Source organism: Epinephelus fuscoguttatus, linkage group LG15 (genome assembly GCF_011397635.1).
Source record: "Epinephelus fuscoguttatus linkage group LG15, E.fuscoguttatus.final_Chr_v1".
In the NCBI taxonomy this organism is placed as follows: domain Eukaryota; kingdom Metazoa; phylum Chordata; class Actinopteri; order Perciformes; family Serranidae; genus Epinephelus; species Epinephelus fuscoguttatus.
Window position 1 is genome coordinate 25,212,366 of NC_064766.1, and position 15,433 is coordinate 25,227,798.

General features: G+C 42.6%; 1 protein-coding gene across 1 annotated transcript in view; it reads right to left on the reverse strand.

Moving 5' to 3' along the window:
- The window catches only part of LOC125902129 (BMP/retinoic acid-inducible neural-specific protein 3-like), a 39,459-nt gene extending 29,565 nt beyond the window's left edge, over nt 1-9,894 (reverse strand). The window contains exons 1-2 of the mRNA XM_049598273.1: nt 9,428-9,894; nt 8,994-9,282 (exon numbers count right to left, since the gene is read on the reverse strand). Of these exons, the coding sequence (XP_049454230.1) occupies nt 8,994-9,250 (257 nt within the window). The 5' untranslated portion in view covers nt 9,251-9,282; nt 9,428-9,894. The remainder of the gene's footprint in view (nt 1-8,993; nt 9,283-9,427) is intronic.
- Nucleotides 9,895-15,433: the final 5,539 nt, after the last annotated feature.

Below are 15,433 nucleotides of genomic sequence, written 5' to 3' on the forward strand. Positions count from 1 at the left end.
AGAAAACAACTACCTTCTTGTATTTTTTCTTTACCAGAGGGAGTACAAGATAAGTGTTGGTAAACAGGTTGTGGCCACTTTTTTTATCCACTGTTAGATTTTTATTTTTCCCCTGAGAATCACATTCAGTCTATTAAGGCAACGATGTGTTCATTCGCATTCATTGATATAGGATGTTATTTAACACCGTTGATACGTTATACAAGTGGGTTGTTGTTGTTGTTGTTGTTGTTGAGGCTTGACATCGTTTGCTTTGGTGCACTCAAATCTGCTTTTGTACTGCTACGACTTGGAGCAGAAGTTCAGCATTTTAGTCATTTATCCAGCACTTTATCTTTTCATTTCAATTGTCTGTTCACTTGATAACGCTTTTTGATGCACTCTTAACCATAGCTAAGGCACTGAGGTCATGTCCTTGTTATTTTGTCAGAAAATCTGGGGGTTTTATAGCAACCTGGAGGGAGTGTTACATTCCTGAGGGACACTGTGGCTCAGGAAGCTCCAGCACGCATGTCGAAGTATTCTTGAGCAAAATACTGAACCCCAATTTGCTCCCGATGGCTGTTTCATTGGTGTGCAAATGTGTTTAAACTGAGTCGCAGGTGGCACCTTGTATGGTAGCTTCGGCCACCAATGTATGAATGTACGTGTGAATGGATGAATGTGACTCGTAGTGTAAGAAGCACCTTGAGTGGTTGGAAGACTAGAAAGGTGCTACAAGTGCAGGTCCATGTATCATGCAGATCCACATTCTCAGTCACTCCCAGGATGTCAGAATTCACCGCTTGGCTGCCATTAAGCATCTGTGTGAGATGCACAGGGCTTTCCACCAACTCCAATGTAAACCCATCCGTGTCATTATTAGACGCTCAGAGCAGCAGATGTAGTTTAAAGAGCGTCAAAGTCCGCTCTGGTTGGGAGGGTCCAGCAAAAATAGGACTTTGACCCAGGAGACTGGTGTTCGGGACCAACACACAACAACATTGTTTGAGACATTTGGGCCACTCATAGTCAGATGTTTTGTAGCGACACACTGCTGCCTCTCCAGCCACGTTGGTGACACTCAAAGCTGGATGTGTTTATGCAACATCTGCAATCGTTTCCTAACCATAACCAGGTAGTTTTGTGCCTAAACCTAGCTGCAGACCCCTTCTGTGTCAAGATACAACACAAAAGGCTGCCCCCAGTGTCATTTTAGTAACACCTGGGGCTTCTGCCCAACACCAGCTCCAGGTCCAGGAGCTTCGCATTTCCAGGTATGTTATCGGATGACTCGGGGCAGTTTGTCTATCGTTGGGCTGTATAGCTCTGAATATCCAGCAACTGCCACCACCAGTTGTCGTGACCACCACAGAAGGCCCGCCTCTCAAATTGATTTATGACGAAGATAACGAAAGATCATATGGGCCACTTAGAGCTGAAGTTATTTTTGAGGAGTTCAGAGCACTCCGGCAAAAACCCCAGGGGCCTAGAGCACAGAAACTGCACTGTCTTTTTCTAACCTCAAATATTAATGTTATTATGAAATGTTTTAGTGCACTGTTTAGCTGTAAAATGATAGTTTGTGCAGGAGTTGCCATTTTGAAAACAGTTGAGCCAAAACCAAGCACCGCCATCCAGCCGGAACAAGCCGGACCATTTAGGGTATTTCCATCATAAAGCTGAAAACACACTGGCACCGCCTCCACACATAATATCAGTTAAGAGACTCGAGAGCTCGTCAAGAGACAACCACACAAAATGATTGTTACTGAAAGATCTATACCTCTTCCACCTTTATACTGATGGGATTGTGAGTCGTTTAAGATCAGGATATTTCTCGATCTCAACAAGTCTCTCCTCATCCAATCTTCGTTAAAAACAAAAAAGAGTAGGGCTGCCATAGGAGCAGAGAAAAAGAGCTGTGGTATGTACAATGCATTTAATTCTAGGGGCAGTAAGGTTGGAAATATGACAGTGGCGCGAAGTGCAGCAGGGCGGTGCATCTAAGAGCGCCGAGCGTGTCTAGCTGCAGGTGTGGCATAATACAATGAAAATAACAGTGGTGTAGTTTTTGACACGCCGCTCGCCGGCGGTGTGTTTTGGCCTTAATTTAACTTCCATCATATGATGCCTTTGGGTCCAAAAAGACTTTTTCCTTATAGACTTACACTGTAAAAGAGCAAGTATAAAATTAGGGGATACATTTCTTTCATCATAACAACCCCTGCTAAATAACTTGTTTTAATATCAGGCTTTAATCCACTCAGCTTATTCAGTTCTCTTTATGAATTAATGATCTAACTCAAGACAAATGAGCGAATTTCCCAAAATATCAAATGTCAATTTGAAGAGCTCCTCGTTAAATAAGACTAGTGGTGCTCTGGTGTTAAAACTGACTCGGGCTGCCTGTCATAGCCAGACACACATGCGGATATATATACTTTTCAACCAAATTATAATTCCTTCTTTTTCAAATTAGCTGAGCTACTCCTCAATACCTCCACGTACCCCCTGGTTGGGAACCTCTTGTTATCTGTCACCGTTGTCTGAACAAGCTTGTCACAGCTTTAAATAACTCCTGCACGGATAAAACAGAACTTATTGTAATGCAGTGCTGCAACTCCCACAGCAACAGAAAGACGTAAAACCAAAATATAGTCTCACATCATCAGCTGCCATCATTTGTTATCTTGTGCCCTTTGGACACAAGTCTCGCTGAACTCTAGCTATTCACAAACCGTCTGGGAGATATCGCTGCTCCTCACTCTGTCTATCCCTGCCTCCCTCCATAGCATCAGTTAATGTCTACCTCTCCCACCGTGCTGCCTGCTGCTCTGTGTACCTCCCTTTCCTTCTGGGAGGCAATCAAATCACTGCCACGAGAAAAATGATCGGCAGCGAAATAATTGGGGAACCGGGACAGTGTGGAGTGTGTCATTACAGCCAATCATTATAACGAGGGGACAGGCTGAGTGTCCGTCCCCGGTGGACAGATGGGCGTTGTGGTTCCAGCCCAGGGTTTAGCCTACAGCTATTCCATCAGCATTCACATATGACAATCACAAGGGTGCTTGCCGTAGGACTGCACTCAGCAATTCAAATACGAAGGCTTACTGTACGTACTGGAAGCAATCAATAGTGATAAAAACATCTACTATGATTGAAAACAATATAAGAGGAGCAAATGGACAGCTTAATCACATGCTGCTGCTTCATGAGTGACGGCCATGTGACACTCATGGTGGTGTTTCAGTTATTACAGAGGTCAGAGGCAGAATAGGAGTTTAGACTCCAGGCTATGTAGAAAAATACTGAGCATCTGCAACTCTGGGTGTGTGGAAATTACATTTAGGACATATTTCTAGGAGTAAACGCCTTCTTATTATTTACCTGATACCATCTCCACAAGACATTATATGATAGGGCAAAAGGGGCAAATGAACAGGTTAAAATTGACTGACAAATTGACATCTTGTTGCAGTGGTTGTTCGACCAAAATTTGGTCTGATTTTGGAGTCTTGCTCGAAACCCTTAATCCCTAATTATTAAAGGAGCTGTGTGCAGGATTTAGTGGCATCTAGTGATGATAACTGCAGATTGCAACCAGCTGAAACTTCTCACGTGTGCCAAGCGTGAACTCCAGGTTAGAATTCCTTATAGTGTTCATCGTTCAGGAGCCCTGTTACCAGGAGCCAAATTATACACAGAGGTCCAATGCAAACAGACTGGGCAATGAAAACTGGTAAAACACTGAAAAGGGCTCATTTATGCTTTAACATTAGATATGTATATGGACACGGACGGACCTGTCTGTCCATACTCTGCATTCATTTCATATGTATATGAAAGATATTTCATTCCCCAGAGATCATGGGGGCAGTGAAGCATAGTTTAAGCGAGATACGACTGTAGGGGATGCCGAAGACATTTTAAAAATGGCAGAACGGGACAAATTGGCAATATAGTGAAAATAATTCTTCATCCATGTCACAATGTGGACGGAATCTACAATGCTGTCTCCATTAACAGGTGTATAATTAAGACTTTCTCCACTGTCACTTCATTTGTTGTTGTCAGAAACTCCAGCTCCATCTATTGGCCATATCTATGAGGGCAGTGACGTTTACAACATTTGAAAAAGCGCATCTATTTACACATGTAAAGGGAGTATAAATGTGCCTTAAAGCAGTTTCACGTTGCCAATCGGTGTTTCTCCGATGCTGTTTGGCTCATCACAGTTGTACCGCTAGCTCAGCTCCTGCACTGTATGCTCCACCTTTTTTTTCACCTCTGATACATTAAGATCCAGACATTTAGGAGGTTTTAACCAGGAGCTGAATTATCCATAGAGGTCTCCTCCTTGCCAAAACAAACTGATCTGGGGCCTTGTTTATAAAAGAATGCGTAGGATCCATACTAAAAATGTTCGTCCGAACAAAAGCCAAAAATGGCGTGCACCAAAAAGTATTCAACAACTTCTACAATCAGGCTTCCACCTCACCATCTGCGTCGCCAATTACTTGTCTCCAAAATGTTCGTGAGCATGGGTCAAAGTTTCACCCATCAAGTTTTTTTTTTTTTTTTTTTTAATAGATCAGAACTTTTGCATGGGAAGTGGCGTACGCCTCTTTCAGGCCTCATTATGTGGGTACCCACACTGATTGAAGCATTTTCATGTTAAAAGTTGATGTTTTGCCGATGCTGTTTGGCTCATCGCAGAGGTGCTGCGAACTACAGTGGCTGAAGCGAAAACGTGAATGGCCCTGTCTACAGCCAGTGATTGGTTTGTCTTTTTTGGGTTACTATAGAAACATGGCTGTGCAACATGGCAGAAGTAGATGTAAATTGTAGGACTGAGCAAGTACACCATTATCTGTATATGTTCACTCAACTACATAATTTCTATCCGCATCTGCAATCGGGGGAGTGTGGGTGGGCGCCTAACCAGGAGTTGTTGTTATGATTGATAGGCTGATTAGAACTTGCTATATTTATGGTTAATTATCAGAAAACTAACACTACAGAACAATCTCAGAATTAGGCTTCAGATTATTTTTCATCACAAGAGTAAAGAGATTGAACACAGCTGCCCAAATGAAGATTTTCCTTCATCACAAGTATGGACATTGACACATTTTACTTGGATGATACTCATCCTCAATGCTCATCCAAGAGTACAGCTCAAGCCTAATAAACGGCTCTTTCGAAGGTAACAAAAACACAAAAGTTCTAATTTTCAGGTGGTTATACACCAAAGAAAACATGCTTGTTATACTGTATTCCATTTCTGACAACATATCCCCCTTAATCCTACATACTGAACCTTTAAAACAGCCTTTTGGTTCGAAATGCGAGCAGGCACCTTACAGGTTGAAGGATCAACTGCTTCAGGGTAAAAGACCCTCGAGCTGTAAGCCAGCCAGTACAGACGGTGGCCCGCCTTTGACAATCAGAGCTGTCCCATCCTTTGTCACTTTCAATGATTTTCACTAAATATGGAAGAGGTTTGGAAGAGAAGCAGCCTCAATTCCGGGAGGGGGGCTATTGGGACATTTATGCAGCAGGTCTATTGAAAAAAAATGCAGCTGTCACTGAGAGATAAACACCATAGCCTATAAGATTCCTGAGAGGAGATAACAGACCAGTTGATTCATGCACCTACAGATGCACACAAAGTATATTTTTTCGAAAGAGGAAACTTGGGCCTCAAGGCACTGATAAGTCACCTAAATGCTAAATATAATGAAAACTGCCCCAATAAACAGACTTCACAAGAATGTCTTCTTCACAGCAAGACCTGAAAACCTCAAATATGTACAGCCTAAAAACAGCAAATATCAACAAAGACATTCAACAAAATAATAGACCCAAATATGTAACGACAATAGTGCGCTTAGCAGATTACAGATCTCCACCACCTGAGCTGATTGCTGCAACTCTAGACAGTTCTTGTAATTCCAGCAGACATGGCACAGCACATTTCAGAAGCGTTCCAGAAACTAATAAAAATACATGCTTGTCTGTTTTTGACGGAGCTGCAGTGTGTTGCACAGAGCAGATCAAATTCTCCTGCTAACAGGCACTCTGTATGAAATATAGATACAGTATCATTATGAGGATGAACATCTTAAACACAGCCGCAAATCTTTGATCCAAGTTGTTCATGACTGGAATCTTAAGGATATTAACTTTGTTTGTAGGCTGCAGCACAATAAAGTGGGAAATGACAACAATAAACAAAATGAAAGATAAAAAAAAAAAACAAACCCTCATTGAACTACATAGCCTACTTACTCTGCAAAATCCGCAAGTCTACAACTGGACAGGCAAAAGCCCCACCTCTGAAACATTCACAGTGTGGCATGATGCTGTGCAAAGGACGAAGCAAAACTGGATTGCAGGCTGACAGTGTAGAGCTACGCCCGGTGGACTTGTCCCTCCTGGCTCCCTTACAGTTAGGATGACGGCGAAGATAACAAAATAGAAGGGATTTATTAATTTCATATCAAGCCTAACTTAAGTAGATCATAACATATTGAGTATGGAGTTAATCTGCAGACGCTTCAGCTCAAAATGAGACCAAGCTTTTAAATGGATGTCAGTTTTTGAGGCATGACGAAGGCCAAAATGTGGCTTGTAGTTTTTAGCCGAGATGATTTTCGCAAAACTAGCGGCCCCTACCGGATGGTTAAGAGGAGTGGCGGGTCAGCTAGGCTTGGATAGTATTTAGAAATCCTTACAGTATGATTTACAATATTTTCGAAAATGCAGACGCCTTCTCGCAACAGTGGAGAGGTCCTAACTATCTAACTTGGTGAATTAAAGTTTTATTGAGAACAAACCAGAGGTGGTGACTGTTGGAATAGTGGACTAACTAAACAAATAACAAGAGTAACTAAGACTGTTTTGGTGAGTTATATTTTGTATTTTGTTGCATTTGAGTGAAGTATGTTTTGTGATAAGTTAGCGCGTCTTAGATCAGTAAAAGAAGAACATGAATTCAGATGGTCAGTGGTTGTATTTCTATGTTTAATAAGGAAATAGGTGTAAGAATGTTACTTTTCTCAATATTTTGTGACTGTATTGTTTATTTATAAGAATGAAAATCCAATCCAAGAGAGCTTGAAACTTCAGAAAGGTATGAAAAAATAGATACTGCCCAAGCCTAGAGTCAGCAGTTAAAAGGATGCTTTGCCAGTTTTCAGCATAATTTTTTTACATCCTCTGGCAGAGTTTTGTTGTCTCTTGAGGATGTTGCTGGAACTACAGGCTGCAACTCTGCACGTTCGTATTGCCCGCCACCGATGCCGCTAACGTGGACACAAAGAGAATAGAAGCAGATGAAGAGACAAGTCTGCATGGGACACCAATGAGCTCACCTGGTATAGCAGGCGCCACAAGTACAAAAGGCTATGTCCTTGATGCAGTGGCGCGACGGCACCTTAATGTATGTCATCCCCCCCTCTTTCTCCCTCTTTTACACTATAGCTGTCGTATCAAATAAAGGAAGAAAAGCCCCCAAAAATATCTTAAAAGATCCCAAACTCAGACTGAAATCCAATCAAACGGTAAAACTAGTGCTTATGGAATATATATCAAGATTGTGTGTTACTGCATTGCCTTTTCTCGCCTACGGTGTTTAATTTTCAGCTGTAATAGCAAGAGTTTGTGAGCAGGAAGTGGGCACCATACTATTTCCTGAAAACAGGCTGAAAAAACCGAGATCAAATGGTATGGTCAAATTTGAACTAAGACTCTGTTACTGCGTTGCCTTTTTCTCAACTAAAATGATTTCAGAAACATATTTTAGACTACTGTTAAACTGTAATTCGAGATTGTGTCTTACCAGCTGGCCACCATTGTTTCAAACAGACATGTTCGCATTACATCACCCACCAGCAGGTGCATTTATCGGTGTAGTATAGCGCAGTGCATTCTGGTAGGTGTAGCCTACAAAAAAGCGTCCCTTTCTATGGTCACGTAGCAGCAATTTCAAAAGTATTTGCGTCCGTCTTCTGCATAGACATCCCAGTTTTATTATTAAAAGGCCATCTTTCCAGCAGTGAAATACTTCTTTAATGATGGCTTTACTCACTGCAAACACAAGAGATTCCTGAGCACACAGTCATACAAGTGCACGCAAAATATTAGGCAGATAGCTCCAGTAGTTTGCAGCTCTAGCTGTGGACAGACAGACACACACGGCCAAACACATGATTCCCTCAAGGCCACAGGAGGGCCTTGTTCCACAGGAACAGCTGGCAGAGATAATAACCAGATAATGTCCTTTTCTCAGCAAGATCTAACATTTGAACGTATATACACCCTAACAACTGTATTAGACAACAAAATAAAAACAAAGCCGTCTGACAAAAGCACGTATGTAATAATATATCCAATTCAGACCCATCTTATTGCATGTGTGTGTAATTTAACCACAAACAGTGATGCATCCGTCCACATAATAGATTACTAACAGCTGCACAAAAGCAAAGATACAGTTCACTGCCTCTTAAGAATGCTGGTGAGGAACATTTAGACAAAGGCAGCAGCAAAGTGCAGCTCAACGACACTGCAGGAAGTCGCTGAAAGCATGGAACTGTTCACACAGTGTCAGGGAATTAACTCCCGCCTGATAATCAAACGTCAAACCCTGAAGCAGAAAGTCATATTTTTTTCAGTCCGAATACTTAAAGGCAGGAGCAAAGGGCGCGCTCTGCATTGCTACAGTGATTCTTCAGATTTGCTCATCAGCCTGCAACTAATTCGGTGCAGGTGTTGATACCTGTGAGGGCAATCCTGAGAGTGCGCAGGTTTTCAATCCAAACACTACAGCAGCTGCTTTCACTGATTAGTTCCTCTCCGGCTCAAAGTGCTCATCAGTGAAATTATCCGGTGGCATGTTGGGTGAAATGAAAACCTGCAAAAACACTCGCAGCTCGAAACACCTGAAAGAAACATAAATACATAGAGCGCACACAGAGAGAGAGAAAGCTCTCTATCTGCCTCACCTGTAGATCTTGTATCTGGTGGTGAAGCCCTGCTGGTACCTCTCCGCAGCCTCCGTGAACTCCAGTGACTGGTGGAAGGGCCCTTTATCGGACAGCAGCCAGCCCAGGGTGCCCGGGGCGCCGTCGCCTTGTCCGGCGGCGGATGCGGCTCCAGCGGCCCCGGAGGTCCAGCAGCAGCAGCAGCAGAGCCAGAGGCTGAGAGCCGCCCCCTCCCATAGCAGAGACAGCCGCTTATGACTGATTCTCTGACAGCTCATGCTTCACCCAGCGACACCTCATTCTCTCCGGACTGTGGATGAGAGGACAGAACAGTTTCACACATTTTAATGGATGGAGAAAGTAGTGCGTCGCGCATATTTTGGAGCGCAGGACGCGCACAAAATAACCCGATATGAAAGAGTAAAACAGTGCCAATATTTTTTGTAAACACTTACCTGATTTTGCAATAGAGATCAAACGATGCGCTCTCAGCAATAAGTGAACTCTGTCTTGCGAGAGCTGCGAATAAAACCTCTCCAGCTGAGTGATCCGGCCAAATTCATTAAGTCGTGATGAGTGCTTTCTTTGAAGCGCTACTCCAACTTGATTTCGGCTCTCGTTCAACTTTATTTCTGGAGACGATCCTCCCGCATCCGTGCACCATCCACCCGCTCCCGAAGTTGCAGCAGCAGCAGCAGCAGTGGAGGAGGCACGAGCACAGAGGAGTTCATCCCGTCCGCGCGGTCACACATATTTCCAGAATGCAAAATTTCTCCATCCTGTGCAGAAATCCCTTTTACGCACCGTATGATCCTTAAAGTTGCTGCTAAATTCTTGCTAAACGTTGCGTGTGAGCTGGTCTCCCCCCTCCTCCTCCTCCTCTTCCTCCTCCGCTGCAGAGTGAGCTGCTGGATGAATGAGCGCCTGCTTCCACACAGAGAGCTTTTTCTTCCCCAGGTTTTTTTTTTTTTTTTTTTTTTTTTACAAGTGAGAAAGCAAGAGGGCGAGCAAGTGCATCATGATGAGGGTGAACATACAGTCAGAGTGTATTCAAGTTCTGAGGTGATGATGATGATAGTAGTCCATCTGCCTCCTCCATCACTCACCACCACCATTACACCTTCCTATAATTCATCCACATTATTTGCCATCACAGCGTGTTCCTCTCTGTGTGAACGTGCCACATTAAAAGTGTTCAAATGAGCTTGATAATAGGCTAATTATCCCCCAGTGTTGTTTTTTTTCTGCCTTTATTGTCCTGTGCCATTGCTTCAGAGCCTGCAGCTTTGCATGACTAAATGGTCCACCTTTCCTATGGTGACATGCTGGATTTACCAGTGAGAATAATTACAGGCCATTATCAGGAAACAGGTTTCTTGGATGATTCAAGTTCAAGAGTGCATTGTCATTTTGCCATCTCCATGCATTATAATTTGCATTTCTAAAAAAAAAAAAAAGAAGAAGAAAGAAACCTGAGTGTAAAAGGAAATTCATAATTACACAGAAAGAAACGTTTAACCTGCAACTTGTAAACTCCGAACGCTCCAAACCTTTTTAGTGTGGATTCACATCGCTAATGGTGTTTCTCAGACAGTGATGGGCGAGACAGGTGTAGGAACAGATGCTGATGTGGATTATTTTTTCCCCACCTCCCTTTCCTCGCAGCAACATCACAACTACTTGACGCGCAGTCGACAAATCTCTCAGACGTGAGAGAGCTGAATGACGTTAGAGGGAAGTTAGCTGCCACAAGCCTTCAAATTAAGGTGAAGGAGGTAGCTGGTATGTAGATCTGTGTGTGTGTGTTTGGGGGTCGACAGGTACAGCAGATGAATCTCTAATTAGACTCCTGTGTCTGCTCTTCAGGGACTATACAACAACATTAAAGAAGCTAAATTCCTCAGCCAAAAGTTATTTGATGTTGGGGCAATTATAGTTTATGTTTGCCAGGAGAGTCTTTTGTCTCACTCTTTCTAGCCATCTTGTCATTATGCTTGTCATTCACACTGAAAACCGGATTGACAAAGGCCTCCCTGTGTTAAATGGGCTGCGAGGAGAGTGTCTGTTATCCATGATGGGGTTGAATCAATAGCCTGCTTCCATTGATTCCCTTTTGCTTTAATGTTATTTGGCAAGCTCCCCCCAGGATGCCAGGGGACGTCTTGTTTTTTCTCCTTTTTTTTCAAGCGCAAATTAAGACAGTCAGTTCAATAACCAGGGATCTCATCTTCAAAGCCGAAATAGCTGTAGTCACTGTCTGAGCTGCTGACCGGCCTCAATCACCTGAAACACTTTGAAATTTAAACCGGGGGGGGGGGTAGTTTTTCCTTGTAATCTTCCAACAGGAGGATCTGCCTCCCCAGGTAGCTGAACTCGGGACATCTGTAATGATACAGAAGTCTGCGTTTTGCTTGTGCAACAAAAGGAACGCATTAAATATTCCAACTTGTAATTTGTGTGGAGAAAGGATAGGAGAAATGAAGGAGGCTAAATGAGCTTTTCCCTCCGGGCTGCAGACTGTTATAGTCTCTTGAAATCTGGGTCTTTGTTGTCTGTGTGTGCTGTAATTGAAAAGTTCCAGCCCCCCTCCGTTCCTCTCTTCCTGCCTTTGCTTTCCTCTCTCTATCCTAGTTTCCCAGCCTGACATCCCTCACTTCCCTTCCACCACCCCGAAACCAGCAGTCTCTCCTTTTCTTTCGGCATCTTTGCTTCTCCTCTCTATTTGAATTCTCTGTCATCTCTCGTTTGACTCATTCCCTCCCCCCCCTTCCTCTTCCCTCCGCTTCTCAGCCGCCTGCTGAGCTTTAGGACGAACGCAGCCGATTTTGATCATTTGCGCCCCGACCGTCCCGCTGAATCAACCTCTCGCGGCGGATGAGAAAAGGGCGGGGAAACTCAGAATTGTCCAGGAAGAAAGATGATGTGAAAGGGCTTGACGCGGTGGTGGTGTCAATATGCCTCAACACAAACGCCTCTAGCCCGGTAACATGCAATGTGCCAAAGTAATCACAAGTCAAGAATGACATTGTGATTTCTTCCCACGTGAGGAAGTCAGGGGAAGATGTTCGGCTGCACCTTATAACATGAAGGCTTTGGCATGAGACAGGACTGTCTGTGACTGTGTGCATGTGAAGGCTGGCGCTGTCTCTGTTGACATGACATAAAAATGACTAATTTCTCTCAAGAGCTCTGGCATCTCCCAGAGACACTTTTCTGTTTCGACTGATAACACACCGTAGCTCCCCCTCGACTAAAACCGTGTTTTTACTGAGTAATTACTTCTCCTGCACCTTTTATTGTGAAAGAATGAATTGTAGTTGATGAGCGCAATGTGAAACAGATCATGGACACACTGTGTGCCACTTGCCCATTGTTCTTTGAAAGTCTCTCCAAAATGGAAAGGCTATGCAACTTGGCAGGTGGTGAATGTGAAAGCGCGAACAAAACGGAACGGATGATGATGAGGTCTCGGCTTTGCTAATTCCATTTAACCCCGGAGTGAAGACAGCGATTGGACCGAAACCTCTCTGGTGTGAGTAATTGGACAAGCATTGCAGAAAAGATGTTTGGAGGCGAAACTGCAAATGCCCCCCGTGCTTTCGCGCGAGCGCAAGGGGGGCCGAGGCACATTAGCAATCGTCTCAGCACATTAAACATGATCTCAATGCTGAGATTTATTAAAATAAATGAATTCAGGTTTGATTAGCTTTCCTCTACACTCTGTTGTTTTTTTGTTGGTTTTTTTTTTGAGTGAACAAAATGGTGTGTCAGCTCTGCTGCTGCTCTTGCTGAAAGTTGAGGGAGCGAACAACAAATGAAAAGTGCCGATGGATGTGAAAAGAAAAATAGTGTTATTTTCCGAACGCGTCCGGGGCCTACCTGGTTGAGTGCTCCGCAGCTCTCTTGGTTATTCAGGTCAGGGAACACACATGTCCGAGCTTTGTCAAAGCTTTGGCTTCTGTGGCCCAGCTGCTATTTTTGCTTCTTCCCTGTACATGCCCTTTCATTCTTGAGTCACACTGGAGCATTGGAGGGCTGACCTAGAATACTGAAAGCCTGTCACACAACAGGACAGGAACATATGTGCACAGAAAAGGTAACTAAACAGTAAAACCACTCAGGAAATTAAACTGCTTTTCTTTCCATTAAATAGCCCCATGATACAATAGCAGCGCTGATATATGCACTTGAGGATGATTGGTGCCTTTGAATGACATTGCACATATGCACACAATGGGTAATTATTTATTGAGTGCTAGAGTTCAATCTATCGCCTGTGAGGACTTTAAGTAAGTGGTGCCACTTCTCATAAACCTTTGATATTATTATTTGAACTTGTGTTTTTCAGGTAATGCAGTAAAAACAACGAACAAATCCGCTAAAATCTGCATATGTAAATCAGTTTAACTTCAGAGGCAACATGTTTATTTACACACTCCTGTTAATGCTGAATAAACTGGAGTCTCTGAGGTTATGGCACATAATTGGTGTTGCAAAGGGTTGAGAAATTCCTGATAAATTTCAGGAAAATTTCCTGTAGGAATTAAGTTCAGGAATTTTGGGATTTTTGAAATATAAAATTCGGACCTATACCTTATTGGTGAGGGCAATAGAGTGTCCCAGGAGCAAGTCCTAATGCCTCGATTCCAGTTACCTGTGTGATTTGTGTCTATAGATTCGTAAATATACTGCCTTTATGCCTCTAGTGTCCATCGCACGGAAATGTATTTCTTTATGGATGAATAGAAACCTGATAAAAACTACCTGTACCCGTGGGGGCTACAGGTAGTTTCAGGTAAGTTCTTTTCAATCATACAAACTAACCTGACAATCAGCAGGCAACTGAACTGGAGTAAATAGCCTGTTAGCCACTTAGCAGTCTGTTAGCTAAGCTAGCACACTGTCATACGGTCTCTCTAAAATCCACCACAAAAGTTCAGGTTTTTTAACATACTCACAGAAAGTTCCGGACCAAAATATTACGAAAGGGAGGAGTTTCGCAGGCACATCAGATATTACGGAGATTCCCACAGGAATTAATAGACTTCCAGTTGCCTCGTCTCTGCACACATACATAAGTGGAGATGAGTTAGCATTTTTTGCACTCCTGGCTCCCTCGTCTCAAAATCAGTGGATTCCTTGAATAGGTTTTTGGTTGGATGCCTAAATTAAGGTTCACAAATGCTGAACAGGCTTTAAGAGATGTTTTTTTCAATGACATAAAATAAGTCAGTAACTACCCCACTTGTAAATTTTGAAGCTTTAATGTGTAAAAAAAGGTGTTGTGTCTTAAAAAGTTGGTCGCTGACAAGTGTCTAAATGAAAATTAGAACATTATAATGCTGCACACAGCTTTGCAGCTTTGTTGTGGTAGGGGTTTTAAATAATGCAAATATAGTGCAATTTCGTTTTAAGTCTTTATTAGCATTTTACTTCTGGCGACTGCATTTAGGCTTAAAGAAATCATAAAAGTGGTGTTAATTTGTGAAGATTATCTTGCTGAACAAAATGTGGTAGTATCATAAATGCTTGTTTGCCGCAGAGCTTATTTTCTGCAACAGTCCATAATCCATTGGAAAAATGTCTTTGGCTTTTTAATGGAGAACAGGGCAATACTAACTTCCACGTTGGCCTCCAGAGAAACATCATGCCTGGAGCACTCTATGGGCTACAATGTCTCACAGAATGTTTTGGTTAAAAGTATGCCAATTTAGTTGAATTGCAACCACACCACCAGCGCATTTTTCCATCACATGGACAGATAATTTGCCAGCATCTCATTAAATAGAGATTCAGTACAATTACACCCTCCTGCATGCACAGTGCATTCTCCCATCACATGTACAGCCCATATTACCCTACTGCTAACACTGCTGCACTGTCTGAGCCAAAGGACTACATGCTTTCATTTAAATTTTGGTTAATACTTGTAAAGTGAATGTATTTTATATGTTTCATGATAAATAGACCCATTTCAGTTTACCAGCATTTAGTAGCAAGTACACCATTTACAACTTTTTAGCAGTTTCTGCCAGCTATCACCACGTGGAATGTAGCTTGATTGAACATGGTAATTGAGAAAGGTTCATTAATCTATTTCCAGTCATTGTTTATTTGGAAAAAAATCTTTTATAAATGAGTCGTTCACTTTGGACCCCAAGTTTGCACATGGTCAACACTGTCGACTCAAATTTCAAGCTAATTTATTCACCACGTGGCACATTTCAAGTTGTATGTGTTTGACCAATATAGATTAAAAGATTTGTTTTTGATCTACATATGACATGGTAAGTACAGTCAGAGCAAATGACCCCTACAGTATATTTTCCTTTTAAACCTGTTATTTCCCGTTAATCCCCATGGAAAGTTTCTTGAATATTCTTTGACTTTTGCAACCCTACACATAACCCACCGACATGAATGTTAAAATCGCCTACAATAATAACTTGATCTGATTTAAG